The following is a 23,419-nucleotide window of genomic DNA, read 5'->3' as shown; positions in this document are numbered from 1 at the left end:
TAATTTAGATTTTTCAGGTTTATGTATGTTACTGTTAATTAGAAAAATAATTAAAAGTAAAGATCAATAAGGAAAAAATAGATTGTGTTGGTTTTTAAGATTTTCCCCCTGACCTTTCATTCTCCACTCAAATCCTGCCCTCCACACCCACTGTTTTGCCCCTGCACTGTGCTGAACTAAGTTTTGCCCCTGCACTGTGCTGAACTAACTGTGTTGAAAAAGATATGCACTACTTTGTGTTGAGAGAGACAAAATCCATTCCTCTGCCTGCCATATAAAAGAATCACAGAGCCATGAGTAACATGGAGTTTCACCCTACACCTAATATGTGAACTACACATAATAGGGGCTAACTACACCTCATATACAAACACATGTAACAGAACCTGTCCTGAGAAAGAAAGGGTTGACAGATGGTCTTTAGCACAGAGTTCTTTGAAGCTGGGAGAATGCTTCACCTATTTCCTGCCTGCCTTTTCTCTATTCCAAATCAACCACCCAACCTACTTCTTCCATGTGTGAAAATCTGCAGGAAGAAACACAGGTTGCAGGGGATAATTTGGATCAGAGAAGCAGCAGGATGAGAAAAGGGTAAACAACCCTATGAATGCTTCTGGGCAAGAGACAGTTTGAAATCAAAAACCCTTCTCCCTAAGAATAGGTGGTGCTAATGTCTTGTACTTCTTACTGGTTGGCATTTTTAGAGAAGATGTAGAGGTTCTCTCCACCCAGGACCATGCTACTCCCGTTCAGCTTTAGATGGATCCTGGGAGAAGGACCACAGCTCAGTGGTGGCAGAGCACATGGTCTGTACACAAAAAGTTTTGAGTCAACCCTCCTCTGCCTTTAGTCTCAGGCCCTTGACAAGCACCAAAGGTTTTTAGTCACGCATTCAATGTTGTCTGAAATCCAACATGGCTCTGAAAGTGACCAAGAATTTGGCCACACAAGTCCACTGTACCCAGATTTTCTGCTATTCTCCACATATCTGCAATTCTTCTGCTCCTTTCCCCTGGAGCATCCAGTAGGCTTTGCTCTGCCTGCAAATTCTGAAGCCAGTGCCATGTTTTCTTTGCCAGGTCCCTCCACAGACAGTTGCTATGTCTCAGTGGTGCTATTATGGCAAACAGGATTCGTGGCTGAGCATGCCAGCTTCTTCTTTGACAAGGAAGAGGAGTAGTGGCAAGTGATGCCACTCTCTACTACTTCACTTCAAATCCATCCTTCCCAAAGCTCTTTTCCTTTTTAAATGGTCATTAGGTCTGATACATGCATTTGCATGTATTGTGTAGGTTCTAGCATATGGTTTGAGAAGGGATTACTTTGTCAAGAACAATACATATATAATCTTTTTATCTGTGAAGACTGTGAATTATTTTTACAAGAAACTGCTATAATGAATTTGTCAGATAGGCCATATTTACAGGATCTGAATCAAACCAAATGTCAGAGATAAAATGCAAACAGCAAATCAGAAGAACAAAGATAAGAATAAAGATATAACAGTGGGATGTAAAGATGTCAAACTTCACAAAATAATTATGACTTAGAGATGAAGAATAATCACTGTAAGAAACAGTATTCCTTAAGCATAAATGATTAGACTGCCATCAAGTACATGACTCATTGAAGTATGATTCATTGAAGAAACACTGGAAATAGTTTAAAGGTTCTTTTATTAGAAGGTTGAATATATTGGAATTTGTGTTTTATAGTTGAAGATCAATGCCTGTGATGAATGCTCTTTTTAGAACTGAATATAAAACACAACTATGACAGAGGAAACCTGTGTTAGCTGTGTTTAATTTATGTAGGACTAGAAGATATATCCCTGAGCAAAAAAAATCTTACAATTTAACCATAATTTTTAATAAAGAATCCTAAGTAATTCCCACAAGTGGGGAATTGTAATGTTTCAAGTGATTAATCAAAATTTTTGTGTTCATGGCATACTATAGCTTGGTTCTGACACAGTGGTATAGCATTACCACTAGGCATCCTACTCTCCTTTCCTTCTCCAACATGGCTACAAGAAAAAGATCAGAAGCTTTTGCTATCAATTTAAATTTACCCTTATATTCGAACCCTCAACTGTGGTTAATCTCACTTATAGTTAGTCAAAATAAGCTATCCTTATAACCCATGATCTGAAGTTGGTTTGTTTCAGCTAACCATTCTTAAGACTAATCAAAGCTCCTCCAGGCTTGGCTATCAACTTGAATAGAATTTAAAAGGGTAATAGACAAATTTATGGATGGTAAGGCTATCAGTGGCTACTAGTCATGATGGCTACATGTTAACTTCAGTATCAGAAGCAGTATTATTCTGCAAGTAAGTTGGACTAAGTGGAACTAACTGGGAGGGTGATATTGCATTCATGCTGTGCTTGTGGGTATCCCATGGGTATCTGGTTGGCCATTGTCAAAACAGAATTCTGGACTAGATTGGCCTTTGGTCTAATCCAGCAGGGTCCCTAAGGGCCAAGTTTGCAGTTTGGAACTTCTCCTGGACTTGGCGATATCAATGGAGGACTCATTGTTAGAAGTGCTCTTCACCAGCTTTGACTGATTTGCCAGCAACAGCCTTATCTCCCCCATTTCCCTTGTTAATGCATGCAGCCCACAGTAGGTTGTTTTCCCTCTCCCTCCTCACTTTCTCTGACTCTCTGGTGCACTGATTAGCTGCATACTGGGATGGTGGATTTCAGTGGCCCATCAGAAATGTAGTCCTCACAAGGATTGCTCTCACTGCAAGAGAAAGAAAACCACATTTCTTATGGTCTGGCATGCTGCTAATCAGTACACCAGAGCACCAAAGAAGGTGGGGTAGGAAAAAAAATCTCCCTTCCAATGCTGCTGCTCTTGTCATCATGCCTGCCTGCTCACAGAAAAGAAGGGAAAATACATCTGGGGGTGGGGAAGATTTCTGGAGAGAACAGGGAACAACAGTAATTGGTAAGGGGCTAGAATCAATCCTTTTTTCTGGCCTGTATTACACCATTTGGCATTAGATTCCTCAAAACTGAATCCCTGCCACTCATTGGTTAAAATCCAGTGTAAGTCCTACTTTGGGTTAACCAGCTGAAATGAATGGAACTTAAATTGCTCATGATCCGTTTAAGATCTATTCATTTCACTGGGTCTGCTCTAAATAGGATCTGTGCTCATTTTTACCCTCTAAAACCATAAACATGTAAATGTAGGTTTAAAATATATGATTTCATTCTGACCCAAATAACTGAATATTCAGAATAAATAACACTTTATTTTGCAAAAATTAAAATCAATGGGATTTTACAGTAGATTATTTCAAATTGTTTTATGACTGAAATGTTGCTTCACACGAATGACCTACAGTCAAGAAACATGAATTCAAAGAAAATTAAAGCTTGTGTATCAGTACTATTCAGATAAATAAATTCAAGAGTTTTCAAATCTTTCCAGAAGAGGCAAGGCAAATATGACAAATATTCAATATATTCTTTGGTGGTGATGACACAAGATAAATTTCTCTGAAAGGAATATATGTCTTGTATATTAAAAGCTACTGTAACACTGAATACTGTCTTTGAACACTTTCATAATAATAGTATAAAAATAATGTTTGGTTTTTATTAAGCAATTTCTCTACTCTTGTTTAAGCTCTGCATGTACCATTAAGCAATGAATTCTTTAAACAACCAGGGTTATTATATTCACTAATCAACGATGTCATGATGACAAGCAGGGCGTGTGGGATGTATTAATTAAGGCGTCCCTGGACCCAGAGGTGTCGCCAACTTTAGACCAGTGGCCAACATTCCGTTTCTGGGCAAGGTGTTGAAGCGGGTGGTGGTGGGATGACTCCAGGCACTCTTGGATGAAACGGATTATCTGGACCTATGTCAGTCCAGCTTCAGACTCAGTTTTGGTACTGAATCTGCCTTGGTTGCCCTGTACAATGACCTGTGCAGGGAGAGGGACAGGGGGAGTGCATCCCTGTTGATTCTCCTGGACCTCTCAGTGGCTTTCGATACCATCAACCATGGTATCCTTCATAATTAGACTGGCCAGGTTAGGAGTAGGAGGCTCTGCATGGTGGTGGTTCCACTTCCACCTGGCCAGCCGATTCCAGAAGGTGGTGCTGGGGGACTGTGGCTCTGCACCATGGCAGCTTTGCCATGGGGTTCCGCAGGGCTATATTTTGTCCCCCATGCTCTTCAACATCTACATGAAACCACTGGGAGAGGTCATCAGGAGGTTTGGGCTGCAGAGTCACCAGTATGCTGATGACACCCAGCTCTACCTCTTGTTTACATCTACTTCAGGTGAGGCAGTGGCTGTAGTGAACCAGTGCCTGTCTGAGGTAATGGGCTGGATGAGGGCCAATAAATGAGCCTCAATCCAGATAAGACAGAAGTCCTGTCGGTGGGCAGATCGAGGTTTCAGGTAAGTGATTTTGACCTTGTCCTGGAAGGGGTAGCACTCCCTCGAAAGGACAGAGTCACTGAACCAGAGCTGTCACTGGAAAACAAGGTGGCGGTGGTGGCAAGGAGTGCTTTCCTACAGCTGCGGCTGGTTCATCAGCTGTGTCCTTACCTGGACAAGCACTGCCTAGCAATGGTGATTCATGCTCTGGTGACCTCCTGGTTGGATTATTGTAACATGCTCTACATGGGGCTGCCCTCGAAAATGGTCTGGATACTTCAGCTGGTACAAAATAGAGTGGCCAGACTGCTGACGGGGACCAGCCATTATTCTCATATAACACCGGTCCTCTACCAGCTCCACTGGCTTCCAGTTGAAGCCCAGGCCCAATTCAAGGTGCTGGTTTTGACCTATAAAGCCCTAAAAGGCTTGGGACTAGGATACCTGAAGGAGTGTCTCCTTCCATATATGCCATCACACCCCTTAAGATCTGTGGGAGAGGGCCTGATCTGAGAACCCTCTCTAAAGGAGGTAAAAAGGATATCGAATCGGAACATGGCCTTCTCTACGGTGGTGCCCAGATTATGGAATATGCTCCCCAGAGAGGTCTGCCCGGCGCCAAGCCTATACTCTTTTCTGTGCCAGGTTAAAACCTTTTTATTTAATCATTATTTTAAAAAATATTATTTTTACTGTTTTATAGTCGCTTTTTTTCTCTTTTGATTGGATTTATTTGTGCGGGTTTTGATAATTTTATTGTATTGTTTTATTAATTATTCTATTTTTGTTTCTAATCTTGTAAGCCATCCTGAGACCCGATAGTGAAGGACGGCATACAAATGTGTTAAATAAATAAATAAATAAAATTTTATCCCTTTCATAGGGTTACTGTTGGTTCAGATTAGCTAATTACTGGGGATAATGGGTAGGTTTTGCTTATTGTGTTCAACAGATATCTACACAGTTCCACAATTTCATTTATCTATATATATCCTGGATTTTGTTTGGAAGAGAATGAGACAAAACTCTGTGAACTGGATGTTTGTATAACGTCAGATAGTGGCTTTCCTAAAGCTACCCAGTGAATTTCTCCTTAATTTGAACCAAGAATGGCATCAGTCACTCTACTCTACAGCATGGGTGATGTTCCTGTAATCTATTACAAATTGCAAATGACAGATGGGGTTGCAAGGAATAGGGACAAGGGATGAAGGAGAAGGCTACCAACTCGCTAATAAATGAAGAACTATTTTACCTGAGATCATCTTGTGAGTATCTCCTTTGCAAATCCTCTTTAGTATTTGTTTCTGACCCTTTCTCATTTTGTTCATCTTGGGCCTCTTCATTTGCTTCTGGTTCTTTGTTTTCTTCCTTATCGCAGTTCTCTGTCATCTCTTCCTCATCTCCCTTTACATCAGTTTGTTCATCTTTCAGTTTTTCCTCAAACTCCTGATTCTCCTCCTCCTCCAGAAATATCTCCCCATCCCCTTCCTCCCCTCCCTCTTTTCTTTCCTCATTTGATCTTCTAGAGTTAACAAAAATGGAGGAAGCATGCAAACAAGAAAGAAGACAGAAACTAGTTTAGAAGACTTGGAAGAAACCAAACATGCATCCATTAAACAAAAAGGAAATTGAACAGAAAATTCATACAATAAATCAACAAAAATAAATAATGTGGTGGTGACAGAAAGTCATGCAAGGTAATTCTTGGGATTGATTACGCCCAAATTATCATGCAGCTATTCTTTCTAGGCACATCTAAAGAGGAAGTGGTTTATATACCAGGCTAAATGGCTAAATGCAATCTATATAAATATCCCTTGTAATTTCAGAATAAAATTAGCATGGGTAGCTTCCTAGCAGTCATCCATATTTATGAAATTATATGATGTTCCATGGGTATCTATATGCTAGTGTGTGTGCTATGTGCAAGCACACACACATACACATAGAGAATTTATCCTTATTCTGTAAGCATGCATACATGTTCTTAGCTGTCAGCTCTCATGAGTTTCAGTATGTGGTGAAAATGAAATTCCCACGCTTCAGCCTCCCATCCCATGATAGACCTATGAAGAAGTAGTATTTTCCTTCTAGTCTACCACCCCAGTTTCTTGAAGGGTATTTAGGGGAGTAAACTCCCTTCCTGCACAGCTACTGCTAATATCTTTCCTTCCCATATTAGGCTGCTACTCTGTTATGCCAGCAACATACAAGCAACTCATCTTTGCACTATTATTTTCACAGGTAAATATGAAGTTTTATCTGCCTAGCTAGTATGCTCTTAACCATTTGGGTGTAAGCTTTTCAAGGAGGTATGTACAAATATTCATTCTCAGGTGGCTGCAGCAATTGGGCTAACTTACATATATGTTCAGCATGTCTGCTGGAGAACTATCCTAACCATCTTGATAGCTCAATGAATCAGTCTGGCAGTCAGTATACAATCCTTTATACATCCTTTATACAATTATTAAATAAGTGTTATACTGAAGAAAAATCACAGATGGAGAGCATCAAAAGGTGCCACAGGGCTATTCCAGCTGCAGAAGGGAAGTTTAAACATAGTATCTGTCCTCCCTCCCACTTCAGCCATCATCCGTTTGCATTCTTTTGCACTTAAAAATAGCGTGATAAAATTTGAATTGTATTCAACTGTATGTATTTATGTAACTTCCTCTCCCTTTTTTTATGAAGAAGAATTGTGTGAATCATCGTATGTGTGAATCACACACACATATGGCTGTATCACTCATTGTATTGTAAGGTGGGAGCAAGCAAGCATTCATGCTTTCTACAGCAGGCCCATATATATGGTAAGTAGGCACAGAAGACAAGTATATTTATCTAGGGGGATATGTGTGTGTGAGAGAGAGAGAGGGGGGGAATCTATACCTTTCTGGCATCGTCTTATTAAATGTAGCAATTAAAACTTATGAAATACTTTCTGTTAAAGTTGTAAAAAATTGTGAGGGCTTTTCAGCTGTATTTTCCATCATCATAGAAATGACTGCCTTTAAACTGTATCGTCAGACATTGTCCATTGCTTGAATTCCCAGTAATGTGTACATTTCACCCATAAATTACTCAAATGCATAATGGGAAAACATTTTACTGCCACAGAAAGCTAGTGCAATATTCTGAAGCGTCTTTTGGAAGCTACGTTATTTGAACCAAATGGAAACAATGGAAAAGTGATTTGCAGTTCAAAGCAAACTTGAAAGTTACCAGTTATATAGTTCCTTACCTAATTTTCTTGTTCCCTCTTGGCCGTTCTGATTGCACAGACATATAGCTAGTGCTGCTGAAACGTGAAGCACTACTGGTCCTCGATACTGCTGACACATCACTTACATCACTATCTGAAGATTTGTTGGAAACATTGTCAGAGCCTCGTTGAGGATCCCGCCCTGACCGGTACTGCAAAAAACAAGTAAAAGATGAGTATGCAAATCCAGTCACCATAGCCACAAACCACCTAATGTCTTAGAGCGTCTCTGCCCCAGTGCTCAGCTGTCAGCTGTGCAAGAGCCATGCAGAATATTTATTCTGCAAGTGTTACAATGCAGTATTATACTCTAACCACTAACCATTTCATCAGTTTAAAAAAATCATGCTGCTTTTACAAAATTCTCAAAGTGTCTTGAGTGAAATTAAAATTTAATTAAAAGTAAAATGATATCAAAACAGCTAAGAACTACTAATATTAATGTTTCCTGTTATTCCTGATAAATGAGTTTGGGTTAAGCCTTTAAGTCTGGATTTTAAAATAAATTAGCACTCATTGTTTCTCACACTAATGCTACTTGGTGAAACTGATGTGACAAAACCAAAACCTGAATTGCAGGACATTATAATGTTAATTAGTTATAGGTCCATATCATTTTCAAAGCTATGTACTGTAGCTTTCCTGCTGCATAAGAAAAAAAATTACAACATGATCCAGCCAAAATTAAGTACATTTAAGGCAAAATGATTCCAACTAGAAACAACTAAGCACATGAATATATCAATGGGACTGAAAATTCTTAGATTTGTTGGCTTTACAGCAATAGCACTATCTGTGGTGTCTAGGCTAATTTATGCATGAATGTTATTCAATCAGATGATTATGTACATCAAATGATAACTTGCATGTGCAAACTACCTATCCTAGATCAAAATCTAACCTACTTTACAGAGTTTGCATGACGAGAAAACCAACTCTAATCCTTTGAAATTGGTTTACACATGAAGTAGAATAAAGTGGCAGAATAAAGAACCAGAAGGGTAGGTAGATCATGCCACTTAAGGCTGCAGGTATGGGATGTTACTTTTGAATGCTTCTCCCCATTGGTGATACTTGTAAAAATGGTTTCATAATATTTTAAAATAATATTCTAAATAATGTAGTTGCCACAATCAAGCAACTATGGTATCATTCTGCTAGTGTAAACTACAATCCACAGTTGCTGCAGAATGCCAGCAGCAATAGATTGCACAGTGGGTATTTTGGGCAATCCCATTTTTTCAGCACTGTCCTTTTACAATAGTTCAAAGTAATTTGTATTTTCACAATGGCACAATAGGACACTGCCCTTTGGGTGTACATTGCACTTTCTAAGCAGCAGAGCATACTGAGGAGGGGAAAGAAGGAGAAGGATTTACAAGACTGAGTAAGATTTCATGGGAGAAGATCTAGTACTGAGAAGAAGAAACAGTTCAGTAACTATTAGGTAGTTTGTAGAAGAGGCAGATGCTTACTCCTCAACCTTTATGATGAGCAGTGGCTTGTAGGTACAAGAACAGAGTTCTGAAGTGTTTTCAAGTACTGTCCTCTGACAAAAGTGAGCTAAGAACATTCTGATGGATTGGGATCTTGTGCACAACCCCATAGTTTTTATTTTGTATTGTATTTTTATTCTGCCTTCTAAGTTGTCCTGAGAGATCTTCATATAGATACGCATGTACATAAAGAAAACAAGCAAGGAAACAAATGAAATTTCTCCGGGCAGTGATGCGTATTTCAAATTATCTCTGGGTAGTGACATCCAGGTCAAAGGTAGGGAGGGCACAGACCCAGTCATAGGATTATAGACCTTATCAGCTGTTTGGGGTGGGGAGGAATGAAAGTAGCTGTCAGTGGACTTGGTCATTGAACTTATTGTAGAAGTATAATAAATTATAAGCTGAAATACCTTTCTATTAACTCAAACCCTGTTACAGTCTCAACTAGACACACTAGCAACACACATGAAACAAAAAAGACACTATGTCTATTTTCATTAAGAACAACAAAAAGTAAACCCCACAGAAAGGATTATTAAAATTCCAGTCTTGAGGAAAAAATAGTACAAAAGAATCTACATTATAGGAAGTGCTTATACAATTAATCTTCTCAGAAATTTGAACCTAAGCAACTGAGTAAATATAAACAACAGTTTTGGTGGAGAAACAGCCAAGAATTCTTGCTGAATCTGATGAAGTGGAATCTGTTTCCTACCTGTTTCCTGAATCTGTTTCCTATCTGGTAGGCATTTAAGTTTTTTCATGACAACAAAGGACTTGTAGAAGTACTTCATGCTTTCTACTAAAACTAGACATTATTTTCACCTGGTATCCTGTTTCATACCTGTACAATGTTAAAAGCTGATTTTGCTTCCTATGCCTTTCGCCCCCTACAACAGTTCAAGCCATAACAGTTCAAGGAAGTGCTACTGGCCAAGTGCTGTTCTCAGCACTATCCCTTTGGAAGATCCTGGCATAATTGGCATCAGAGAAAGGCATTATAATGTTATTCTACCTGGTTTAGGAATGAAATAGAACATTTGGTGATTCTTGAAAAAATACCTATAACAATAGTAAAATTTATTTGCTTAAATGCTACTTTTGAGGGTTTTTTTGTGATGTTTCATTAGTGATGACAAATGTTGTAGGATGGCACTAAAGCTAAACAAGAAAGAGTTCCAAATTTTTATTAAGAGAAATATAGGAGGAAAAGTCTAATACCGTTTCCTAGAACAATTTTAGATATTTCTGAATTGCCATTACATAAATAATAGCTATGCTATTAGTTATGCTTTACATTTTAATACTTTTAATGTGCATCATATTTTATTTAGCTGTATGTTATACTGGATCTCTTTAGAAAAAGAAGCAATTCATGGGTATTGGTTTGATTCCCCAAGGGCCTTCTGCTGGTGGAAGCGCCCTGTAAAGAGAGTTTTGCTCATGGGGATCCTCTTGCTAGTGGAAAGCATATGAGGCCTTTCTCCACTTCCCCTTGAAACACTGGCACTCCACAAGCATTTTCTCTGGAAGGCTGGGGAACCAACAGGAATGAGTGCAGTATGCAGTGGGATGGAATAAGCAGCAAAAACTTGCATTACCCCCATTCTATTGTTGGGATACTACTCAGTATGAAAAAGCCTTTTGTGAACAGAAGGAATGCCTGCCATGAAACGGATACCTGGGATGCAAGCAATTATAAATAACTTGATAATGAACAACTGGCATTTCTAACTCAGATCACAAACATAATGACAATAGTTATTACTGTGTGTTAATATACCTTAATACATTACTGCTGATCTTGTAAGGCTAGTTTGGTCATTCAGTTGCTTAAACATCTCTTGCTTAAACATCATCTCATTTATTGATTTCCTATTTCCCTTGTCAGCATACCACTCCCCAATGGTTTGCTAAAGGTAAAGAGGTTCATATATTTTGCATAATTTATATGAACATATAATCTTTCTCAAGGGGGCATGCCACCTGACTAGAAAATGGTACCTTCTTAAACACGTTTCTTCTTTTATCTGCACCCAAGGGCATGACTGTAATTGGAATTAGTAATGTGCAGAGTGTTACTCAGGTTCTCATTTTGGGGAAACTGAGGATAAGACCTACAGAGCTATGAAATAGAATAAAATACATTGTTGGTTTTGGTTCATAAATAGCATGCTGTCAGTTTCTTTTTAGAAGAAATGTCAGAACTCTGGATTTTGCAATGAGGAAAGGATAGAAAAATGGTTGCTGTGGTGACTACACCTTGGCCAACCTATGAGACAATGGCTCGGTGTAAGATACGGTGGATAATACCAATAGTTCTGTGCCCAAAGCATACCCTCATAGAAGCCAAGGGAGCTATTTCTCAGCACCAAAGAAAGTCCTCCTTGACTTCCCATCAACAAATACAGAACCAAATTCTTGGCTATGAGGGAAGGGAGAAAAGATAATGCAGCAGTCAGAGAACAGGGAGAGGTTTGGCTGTGTTTTGGGACACAAAGAAGCTGACTGGAAAAATAGGACAAAACTTTACACAAAAATAAATAACTGATCAGGACAATGTCAAAGATCCAGTGGTTCAAGTAAACCTGGGCTATGCACTAACAAAACCCTGAATGCAGTTCCTGAACACAGGCTGAGAAGGACCTCAAATTACTATTCTATACCACCCATAGCTGAAGCTCTCTGGGTGATCCACAAATTCAAGTCACCCATTCAGATTTCAGTCAGGCCCAACTCTGCTTAGCTTCCAGGATTAGATATAATCACACAGTTCAGGCTATCCAAAAGCTATGAGGATGCCTGAATGGTCAAATATGATCTTTAAAAGGTTCCAAACTCTTAAAATGCCTTTAATTGTCTAATTCTGTTAATGATCTTATTTTTCTCAAAAATGCATGACAAATTTATTAGCACTTACAACAGCTAGTCATTATTATTAACCATTACAACTTGTCTATTTACTAATCCAGCCTACACATCCATGAACCTGTACTAGTGTATGTCTACATCTTTCATAGTTCCATTCAACTATCACTTCTAAGGAAAACATCCCTCTTTTGCTCCATTCCTCTAATTTCATTCTTCAGTACTTAGAGGGGTCTTTTGGGTATCTCTTAGTTTATTTTCATTGTAAACCTTGGGTTTCCTGCTAAAATACAACCCTGAAATATAATTGCCATGATCCAAAGAAGCATGCAGTAATTGTAAATAGCCAATGGTTCTCAAGTAGCAACTCGCAAGACTATATCAACAAACTGCTTCTGAAACTTGAGAGTTAATTGTATGCACAACAATAACTCTACATGTTTAAGTCTATATATAGTGGGGAATGATGTGAGTTGTAGGCCAAATCATCTGGAGGGCCACAAGTTGTCAACCCCTGCTCTAAGGGGTATTTTTGTTAAAATAGTTCTTGGGAGACACTTTAATGAACCAAAAACTGTACTCTTTATGCTTTTTATTAAACTATAAAAATTAAATGGTCTCTGGCTTGAATCTGCTGACAGAAATTATTTGCCCTCCCTGCCATAACTTTCCCTCCCCACTGTGGAGGGTTAGGGAGTTCATGCATTGTTAGATTTAAAACTCTGACTCAAATTGCATCTCTGATTTTGGTGTAGGATAGTTTAATTAATTTTATGGTGGATGAGTACAAAAGCAACAAGGAAAAAGCAAGAAATGTCATACAAATAGTTTCACACAGAGAGTTAGAGAACAACGTTGCTGGGCCCAATCTATATGTGACTAGCTGTGCCAGAATGTATATATGAATGTGCACCCAGAGGCAAGTCAGACTAAGGGCACAAGCCTGTATGTGTAAACAGAAAAAAGCTCTACCACTCCCTGCGTTCTCTAGCTAGCAGGATCATACAGTGCAGACTGGAGTGATGTGCATTTAGAACCTTCTGAACTAGCAAATGAAAGTCCTCTTGCAAATCTCCTGTGGATTAGAAAAAACTAACTACAGGCCAGCAGTTGGACTCCACAGTACCATAAACTGCTTTATGTGAGAAAACAAGGAGAAAGGAAGGGGGTAAAGACCAAATCCAGGGAACTGGATTAGCTGGCTAGCCTTCTACAGCCTCCCTTCCCCCATGTTCAGAGGAACTATTGACTCACCCTTTGTGGGAGCTATTGTTGTTCCATCCTGAGTTTAGTAGTTTAAAAATCATTTCCCTGCTGCCCCAGTTTTATCGCTTCCCATTTTTATTCTCTTCCAGAGATCATGATGTGATCTATTTTTACTGAAAGTCCTTTATGCCAATATATACAATCGAAGTGTTAGCTGTCATGAGGCCTTAGGATAGGACAGCATATAAATAAAGAACACATGAATGAATATATTTTTTCTGATAACAACATTTTAGCAACTATATCTCTGAAATAAAATTCAATGCAATGAAAAGCAATGCTAAGCCTCCCACCTTCTTATTGTATCAAGGCACTATCAGAGGAAATTAAAAGCAAAAGCAGTGATAATGTAGTTTTAAAGTATTAGAAGTGACTTTAATTTTCCAAAGAACCAAGACTGATAGAACAAGCATTAGATTTTAGTTGCACATTGTAGAATGAGCATTATCAGTTGGTAGCCAATCTTTGAGAAAAATCAAAGAAAATGACAGAGTGAGAACAGCTGGTGCTAACTAGCTGAAGGCCACATCTGGAACTATTAGTGCTGACAAGCAAACAGCTGTGATGGTATGGCTAGTAGTTGCCTCTGTCCTAATGACATAACCAGTGACAAGACCCATGCGTTAAGAAACTTTATGGGCCTGGATAAGACAGATGCCATGTGTTATACATGCAGAATGGCCCTGCTGTATGAGGGAAATAAGCTTTAATGTATGAGCTAGACAGTAGTGGCTCCACTTGCACAATTTTTCTCCACTAAAAAAGCAAAAGATCCTTCTCTGTCGTCACCTTTGGAATCCCCTTCCAAGGGAGGTGTGGCTGGCACCCACTTACCTAGCTTTTGGCACCAAGTTAAGACTTTTACATTTAGTATCTGTTTTTAGATTATGATTATTGGTCCTGGCTCTGCTTTATTGTTTTATTGGTTGTTCTACAACTTGGATACAATATTTGTAGAACAATACAATCAAAGATAGATCCTCATGACCAAAACAACAGTCTATGCTAGTATGAATGTAATAGCAATAGTAATCAATAAAGGTTAACAGCGTAGACCATGTCATAGTACAACAGATATCTAAAAGGGACACCCCTTTGGTGACAGTGATGGAAGAGTGAGTGCTCTCACAGAATGTGCCTTCATATCATTTGAAGGTTGATGGCCTGTCAGCTCATGGCCAGACTGATGAACGGGATGACCATGATGACAATCTCTGGGAAGAGACAGGGAGCCCTTATTTCTTTGTAACACAGGAACATGGTAGGTGATCAACAGAAGCATTCAGTTCTACAACAAAAGAATGTCGAAGCCCTCCAGACATTTAAGGTATGAAGCCTCCCTTGCACTGCCAAAACTGGGGAGAGAAAACAGATAGCACCACATTTTGATTTAAACAGAAATCAGAGACTACCGTAGGCAGAAACTCAGTATCATAATGGAAGAACACCTTTTTCTTAACATCGTTTCCTAACTCTCAAGGGCTGTTATAATGTAAATCCTGATGACACATTTATTTATTAGATTTGTATGCCCAGACTAGCCAATATGCTCAGGCTGGTTTACAATCATAAAACAATAAAATATCAAGCAAAATAATAGATACAACTAATGGAATATTAAACAGTAAAATAAATAATCAGAGCAACAGATTGAAGATTAAATGCTTATGGGAAGAGGAAGGTCATGATCCACAATCTAAATATATACAATGGAAACATCCAGTGGATCTACTGGGAAGGGTATTTGACAAATTGTCTACTACAGGAGAGGTTCTTTTCCTCATTGCCATTCATTGCATCATTGTAGGCAGCAGCACTCACAAATCAAACCATAGGACATGTCTACTAAAGCCACTAACCTGTATTAACAGAAATGCATTCCCAGTATACATAGCCTTTTTGAACAAATACTTTATTCAGTTTCTCATTAATTTAGAAGGTTGGAGACAAATGTAAATCAAATTAAGAAGAAACTGATTAAATCATAATATTTTTTCCATCATACATCTTTTAAATTTCCTCAGATATTGTTTTCCTTTATACATCAGACTGAAAATTGTATTGTAACCCTCCCATAATCAATTTTCCGCCACTAAAGAATTTAGTTAATTTTCCTATTGGATACAATTCTTCTAAAAATGCTTTTGAAAAGCATTCATGGCATGAATAACTCCTTCTCTCCCTCACTATACCATTCAGGAAAATGTATTTCCCTCATCGTCTGACAATGAATCCTTTATTACAACATTAATATAGATGCTGCTAAATAATATTGTAACAGCTTTGGCTTTAGTTTTAGTGCATACTGCATATTTTTCTTCCCTAGAATATAGCTTCCTTTTTGCCTCCAAATGAGATTTCTGCAAAATTGTTTACAGACAGCCATCTGATCTATCAGTCCAGTGATCTCCATTAAAATAGATTTTATATGACATTGCACTTTTTAATTGTTTCTTCATTTACAAATATGAAGAAAAAGAAATCACTGAGACCTCAATCATATGCAAGTCTATCAGAAGAAAATCTGAGTTCAAAGAGACTTACTTCCAGAGAAGGGGAGATAGGATTACAATATAAATAAACAGAATGACAAATACTGTGGTTATTTTATGATAGCAACAAACGTGCTTTCACTCAAATCCACTCTTATTAATATCAGAAACTTTTCTCCCATGAGTCTTATACATCTTCCACTCACTATGTTTGTTATCGCAAGGTTATCAACAAATGTGATAAACATTCATACCAGAGACTTTCATCATCAGCCACTTAGTCCACCATTCAGCTTGTTACATTTTTAGGACACAAGTCAATTCTATTACACAAATCTACCTTTACTAAAAACATGTATTACTTGGACTCCTTTTCCTGTCAATGGTGAATACGTTTCCTAGTAAATTGTCAATATAAACTAGTACTGAGAAGCAATGACAAGCATGCCTCTTAGAAATAAAAAAACATTATCTATTAACCAAAGAAGGAAATGTACATGCTTAAAATACAGCCATCCAACTAAGGAGCTTTTCTTTAAGGTGAAGTCCTATGCATATGTATATAGTAGGCCTTTTTGCATGCACAGAATTTTATGCTACACATCTCTTATGTCCAACTATGCCTTGATCCAGCAATCTTGTATACACTGACAGACCTACCCTTCCTGAACGGGCATTTCTGTTCATTTAACTGGAGAAGGAAGGCTTGTGTGAGAAGAACACATAGAGCTGTGTCCTCCTCTGAAGTAAACAGGAGCCTATTATAATTTAGTTATATTTTTCGAGATCTAAAAAGGCACAAAATCAGCCTGCATGCAGATTGGGAACACATCTTATGCATGTTTAGACAGAAAAAAGTCCTGCATGTCAAAGCCAGCATGCCAGCTAGAGCAACACTAGGAGTTATAGGACTTTTTACATCTAAACATACATAGGATTGCGTCCTTAGAAATATTCAAGCACTTTATTGTGGTGAACCACTGAGAGAGCCACTGAAAGGTATAAAAATGTAAGCAAACAAATTGTTCTTACTTCTGCAGATGGGATTCCAATTGTTTTGAATTATGATCCTTGTGCTAAGTTATTATATTAATTATATTATGTTGATGTTGTCATCAACTCTGAGTTCCTGTTCAAGTAGTCAAGTGGAATATAAATGCCAGGATGGATAGATAGATAGATAGATAGATAGGAGTTCATCAGTCAGCTGCAATGTAAAGGCCATGACACTTAGTATACTTTCATATAATGCTTCAATGAAATTCAATCCTTCACATCAGAAGAACTGAATTTCCATTAAAATTGTTGCCACAGTGGCACAAATGCCTAAACTCTTTGCAAGTTGCAATTTTCACTAAGGTACAGTCGAGATGTTTGTTTTAAATCTACTGGAATTACATAAATAATAATGGATTTGTTTAAAAAAAACATACTTCTAGGTCTCCTCCTTAAATCCTTTCTTCAACTATTTCTCTAAGCCTGTTTCCAGGAGTCAGAGTAGCCAGCTGCTGGATGAGGAAAGCAGAAATCGGGGGCAGAGGAGAGTTTGGAAACAGCAGCTATGCCTATGGCAAGTGTAAGAAGGTCAATTATTCCCTATTTCCAAGGCAGCTCTTCAAAATGGGTCAGGGTAGGGTCATTTTGGTAGGAACTTGCATGTAGAGGACATGTAAGGATGGGAGTTAGAATCTTCTTTTTTCTGCACCAACTGGCCTGGATGTGCTGGACACTGGCTAGAGTATCAGGCCGGGACTAATTTAATGCAATTATATTTTTGAGACCTAAAAAGCCACAAAATCAGCCTGAAGAAACACAGCAAGTCAGTTATTTGATTAGAAAATTCTGCAAGTGTCTCATAAAAAGTGAATGAACAGAGTGACAGTTCAATATCTACAACAAGGAACAGCTCTAGCCTCTGCTTTCCATCCACCCTGGCATATTGCTGAAATCTGACTTGGAAACATAAGCCAAGACTTTGAGGCCAAGATTTTTCCTGCGGTAGGACTCAGAAAGCCTGTGGAGTTCTTAGCTGAAGCAGGGAGGGCATGTAGTGGCAGGAAGCTTGGCCAGGCCAGGGCAGATGGCAGGAGTGGTGTTCTCAGTTCAGTTAGTGACACTTGGCCTATGGAAAGAGTGGCAGCAGTGAGCAGCCTCCCCAACTCTGCCTTTTTGATGTGTCCATGTGTTTGAGAATTGGGGGGGGGGGGAGATTCTGCATATTTTATTACCTTTTATGTATGCATGTCTTTAATAGGCACATTTTCTCTGTGTGTGCATGATTATGATGGCAAATGGTTGTCAGGGCATGCAAGGACGACTCTGACAGGGCAATACAGATGCAATTCTGGTCTGCATAACAGTGCATATTTCTGACATACTATCAGGAATATGAACACAGGACAGAAGCCTTATAACTTGTAGGCATATGCAAACTGAAATAATTAAGTAATCAATTAAAACTCAAACGATTAATCTACAAAGATATCTTTAATTCAATGACAGCCCTGGTTTAGGATTGGAGTCCTCAGCAAACTGCTACTCAACCAAGGAGATTATTTGTATTTTATCAACTATGGCAATTGTATTTTCTTAATTCTACCATATGAGTGAAATAAAACAGAAATGCAGGAAACATCAGAAATTGTTGGGCTCCTTTGATACCTTTGCCTACATATAGATTACTGCAATGCATTCCACATAGGGATGCCTTGGAAGACAGTCCAGAGACTTCAACTGCTCCAAAATAGGGCTGCACATCTGTTGTCGGGTGTCATTTTGCATGCCCACATAGCACCTATTCTGTATAAATTACATTGGTTGCCAATTGAAGCCTGGTCCAAATTTAGTTTGTTTTAACACTTCAGTTTGTTTGAACATACAAAGCCCTAAATGGCTTGGAACTTGGTTACTTGAAGGACCGCCTTTTCCAATATACTCTTACCAGCCCAATGAGATCTGGTAGCCCATCTCTGAAGAAGAAAAGGGGATGGACTATAGAAGAAGGGCCTTCTTGGTGGCTGCCCCCAACATCTGGAACAGGCTTCCTAAAGGGGTCACCTGGAGCCATCTCTACTTTCACTCTCTTTCACAGATTTTATGAAATCTGAATTTAAAACCTGATTATAAGTGTTCACTCAGCTCCAACAGATCCCCCCTTCCCCCTGTACTTGTATATTGTGAACTGTACATTGATATTGTTAGCTGCTTAGCGAGTCCTGCCGGGCCACTGAGTGGCGTATTTCTGGACAAAACATGTTGCATTCCTCAGTAAGAAACACTGAGACAATCACTAGGGGTAAATGATTTAGAACACAAAGGGAAACAATGTATTATGATTATACAGACTTAATCTGGCATTCAGAAACAGGCTTCCACAGTACCAAAATCTAATTCCAAGAGCTTAAATATTCACTTATATCTTTAATTTCTCTTTCCCACCTTTAGTCAATATTTTTTTTACTCATGTAAGAAAATACTAAGACTGTTTATGAGAACAAGAAGATGGAGTGGTTAAATATAAAAGGGCTGGTCACAGGAATCCTTTGACCACCACAAAACAGTTCAAATTGCAGCCTTTCAGTTACCAACTTTTATCTAAAAGGGGTTTGCAGTAAGTCTGTCCTGGCAACTGTTACATGCATCCCCTCAAAAGAAGCCCTGAAAGTCCATGGCAATCAAGCTAAATAATGAGGTTTGCTTAGTGCAAGCATTTCCAGCACTGTATTTTTACAAAGAAGACATAAATTCTTCATACTAATAACTGTGTTTAAGTAAATGGTTTTTTAATGTTTCAAGAGATTGTTCACTCCTTGTTACAAACACTAGACAAACAACGTCAACAATTAGTCTTCCTTTCTTAGCAATAATTCAAAGTTATAGCTAGTAAGTTGCTTTTTAGAATCATGGAAGAGAAGAGTTTGAAGGGGCAAAAAGGCCCCTGCTCAATGCATGACTCCAAGTTAAAGCAACTTTAACAGAAATCTGTCCAGATGCATCTCTAATGGCTCCGGTGTGGGAAAGCCTATAACCACCTTAAGTAATTGCTTGCATTTTGTATTGCTCTAACAGTCAGGGAGCTTTTCCTGATGTTCAGTCAGAATCTGGCCTCTTGTAAAATGAGACCATTATTCTGTGTAGTGCACTGTGGGATCATCAAGAAGAGAACTTGGCTCTCCTCTGTGTGACCACCTTTCTAGTACTTGAAGAATGCTATCATATCTCTCCGCAGTCTTCTCTTCTCAGATAATCCCATTTCTTTCAGTCTCACTTCATAGGTCTTTGTTTCTAGTCCCCTGATTATCTTTACTGCCCTGCTCTGTTTTCTAGTTGATCTTATTTTTTAAAAAAACTGTGGTGCCCAGAACTCGACAGAGCATTCCAGATGAGATCTAACCAGTGCTGAGCAGAGAAGAACTTGTGCTTCTCATGATCTGGAAGTGATACTTCAGCTAATGCACTCAAAATAGCAGTTGCCTTTGGTAGCCATTTCACATTGTCAACTCATATGCAGTTTGTAATTCCCAACAATTCTGAGATCCCTCTAACTTGTCATCTTGTTGAGTCAAAGATTCCCATCCTGTATTTAGTTTCTTTTTTCTAGGTGCAAAACTTGGCATTTGTCCCATTCAAGCTAAATAACATTATATAATTAAACATTAAGTAAAAGCATGTTCATTTTGCAGACTCTTTGCAGTTTCTGATAGGTTACTAATTTTCATATCACATGAAATAAATTAGCATAACATAGGACACTATAACACAGCCTATTTTTTCTGAATATGAAAGTTATGTTCCACCAGCAAGAATATTACCCTCAGTCCATGAATCTGCATAGAATAAATTCTTGGATATGGTAGCACCTGAAGCAATTTTCCAGTTTATATGCCAAATATGTGCTCTCATAAATAATTAATTAGCAGAATAATTCTACACATATCTTCTCAAAGTAAGTTGCCTTAAGCTCAATGGCAACTGAGTACAGAATTGAAGCCTATGGATTTAAAGCAGTAGCAAGTAGTACAACCCCCACAACAGATATTGTTGGACAACCTTTATCATCACAGACCATTTGGCATGCTGCCTGGGAGTGATGGGAGTTGGAGTCCAGCAACAACTAAAGGGCCACAGTTTCTTCAACCTTACTTTGAAAGTACAACTCTGGAAATAAAAGGTATATTGAAGGCTTTATTATATTTTTTGACATGCAGCATAAAATGAAGTGTAGTATTTATTGGAATTATTTCTGAATGTTAATTCTAGATATGTACTTAATCAATCAGTTTGCCTCTTTACTGATTACTAAGCTTGTCTCTGATTATTAGTCCATTCCGCTATATAACTGATTGGTTATGTATCATTTTCTGAAGCAGGCAACTACATTATATGTCTGCTAGTTTCTATTCCTTGCATATCAGTGGATATTTATATTAGCACAATTGTAGTTCCAAAGATCTGCTGTAAGTCTCCTATCTGCAGTTATAAAGATACTGGCATGGAAGAAAGTACATTGACTTGGATTTCCCCTATCCCTTTGAGCATAAAAAACACTGTTCAAATACATAAAGTGCATCATGGAAATCCACTTTTGGGACAAGAGAGAAGCTGAAAAGCCAGGGAATAGCCTCATGCTAGGGACTAACTTACGGCATTCATTGGGAATTACTTCCATGCATACAAGTAAAGAATTGGGGTCTTAATAATTAAAAATAATACTACCCTCATAAACTACTACTATTAGTGTCTTGTTGGCCAGTTAAGTTAGACAGTTACATATGTTGGTGCTTTTCAAAACAAAATTCCCTTGCCTTAGAATGATAATCTTGCTCCAGTCTGGAGTCTGATCCTGCTACCTGTTTGTACTTGTTCATTTTCATTTGGCGATTTCTCTCTTCGACATCCATAGTACCTGCCAAATTCGAAATAAAACACAGTAAATTTCCAATTGTATTTAAAACATTAAATCAGTATTATAAGCCATTTAGCTATACTAGAGAATATTGGGGAATTGTTGTTAATTGCCCAAACAGCTTTGGCTATTGGATGGTATATAAATGAAATAAATACATAAATTTTATATATATCTATATAGATATATATTTCAACATATAAATTAAACCCATTATTTCATTTGTGATGAATCTAAAGCATCCACAAAGGCAAAAAACAATCACACAGAAAAACAAAAAAACCCCACACACCACTATAAATTGCAGTGTTTTAACTTTATCCATGCAATTGATAAACATGCTTTAACACAAGGGTTTGATAAGGTATGTTGTTGCTGCCCAAATATACAAATGAAAATGACTGGTTTCATTTTAGAAAAACTGGAATATAGCGATCTTCCAAATGATAATCCATGTCTATTTAAACACTATTTTAATGTACCAATAATAAAGGCCAGATTAACATGGTCAACACAAAATGATGTTCCCTTAGAATTTACATGTACTGAAGCCATCTTTTAAATTTGCTTCCCATATGATCTTGAGTTGATTTCTCTGTAAAAACTGATTATTTGTGTTGGGCCTCTGGAACAGTTTAATGGGCAGCAATAGTTAACATTTAGCGTTCCGTAATATATTGTGAGTGCTGTATAAATTATTCAGATACACTGCCAAATATGGTGGCCTCCAGTGGTATAGAAAACTATCTTAGAAGAAAATCTTGTTTCCAGGTAAGAAAACACTGTTTTTTTTCCTGTCAAGAGTTAAAACAATTTTCTCCTTAGCTAAATAATCAAATCACATGGCAGCAAATCACATGACAAAAGCAAGTAATATGAAAGCATGTAAAAGTTCATAAAAATCTTCTATTAATGGCTGTTTTGTTTATGTGGGAAGATAGGCTCAATAATAATTTCATCAACTCAAGTGTCAATGATAATTACAAATATTGTGTAATAATGTGTTTGTATATAACAGCAAATGAAGCTAAACAGACTGATAGTAGTATTTATAAGCAGAAACAGACTGAAATAGAGCATCACAGCAGTCAACTTTAGAAAATGCATAAACAATCTCAGATTAGCAGGCTATGAGAACAAGAAAATTAGAGTATGTTTACAATGAGGTGAAAAAATGTCTTTTAAAATAAACTGTTATAGCTACTCTTGCTAAAAGGGTCTTTTGAAAATATATCTGGAATATTTTAGCCAAACTTAAGTACATTTTTTCTCTACACTGCAATCATTATTTGGTAACTATGTAGCTAAGAGGTCTGTTCTTATTTATACCTATAAGTCAAAATTAAAGGATAGTAGAATACAGCTTAAAGATTCTGGCTTCAACAACTATGCTAGAGATCAATTTATATTACTGCAATGATAGTTGTTTTTGTGACTGAAACAAACACTGGGAAACCTTCAGTGTAAGTGATTATTTACAACTGTCCATTCAAATGTAAGAAGTAATAATAATAAAAACCTAAGAGTGGAATTCTACTAATGGATAGTATTCAATACTGCTGATGCGCCTCTGCTGTATGTTTTGAGTAAGTGCAACTTGAGTGCAACCCAAGAAATGAGCAAAACTGCTGCTTGCTTGAATGGGACAGTTCAGCAGAGCTTCTTTCTGACCTTACACTGGCCTGCTCTGTTCTGAAACAAAGAGGTTTGGTTCA

General features: G+C 37.9%; 1 protein-coding gene across 12 annotated transcripts in view; it reads right to left on the bottom strand.

The window, feature by feature from the left end:
- RIMS2 (regulating synaptic membrane exocytosis 2) overlaps positions 1-23,419 on the bottom strand; it is a 367,376-nt gene that overhangs the window by 44,936 nt on the left and 299,021 nt on the right. For 8 of the 12 annotated variants that reach the window (XM_044421755.1, XM_044421757.1, XM_044421758.1 and 5 more), the window contains 3 exons: positions 21,604-21,704; positions 7,654-7,826; positions 5,662-5,931 (listed from right to left, as the gene is read on the bottom strand). In XM_044421755.1, the coding sequence (XP_044277690.1) occupies positions 5,662-5,931; positions 7,654-7,826; positions 21,604-21,704 (544 nt within the window). Of the gene's footprint in view, positions 1-2,652; positions 2,748-5,661; positions 5,932-7,653; positions 7,827-21,603; positions 21,705-23,419 lie in introns of those variants that run through there. The other 4 variants (XM_044421766.1, XM_044421765.1, XM_044421767.1 and 1 more) reach the window with 2 other exon arrangements.

The sequence above is a fragment of the Varanus komodoensis genome, unplaced genomic scaffold, assembly GCF_004798865.1.
Source record: "Varanus komodoensis strain SLA01 unplaced genomic scaffold, ASM479886v1 scaffold12, whole genome shotgun sequence".
NCBI classification, from domain to species: Eukaryota; Metazoa; Chordata; class Lepidosauria; order Squamata; family Varanidae; genus Varanus; species Varanus komodoensis.
This window is presented reverse-complemented; position numbering and strand designations above follow the sequence as displayed.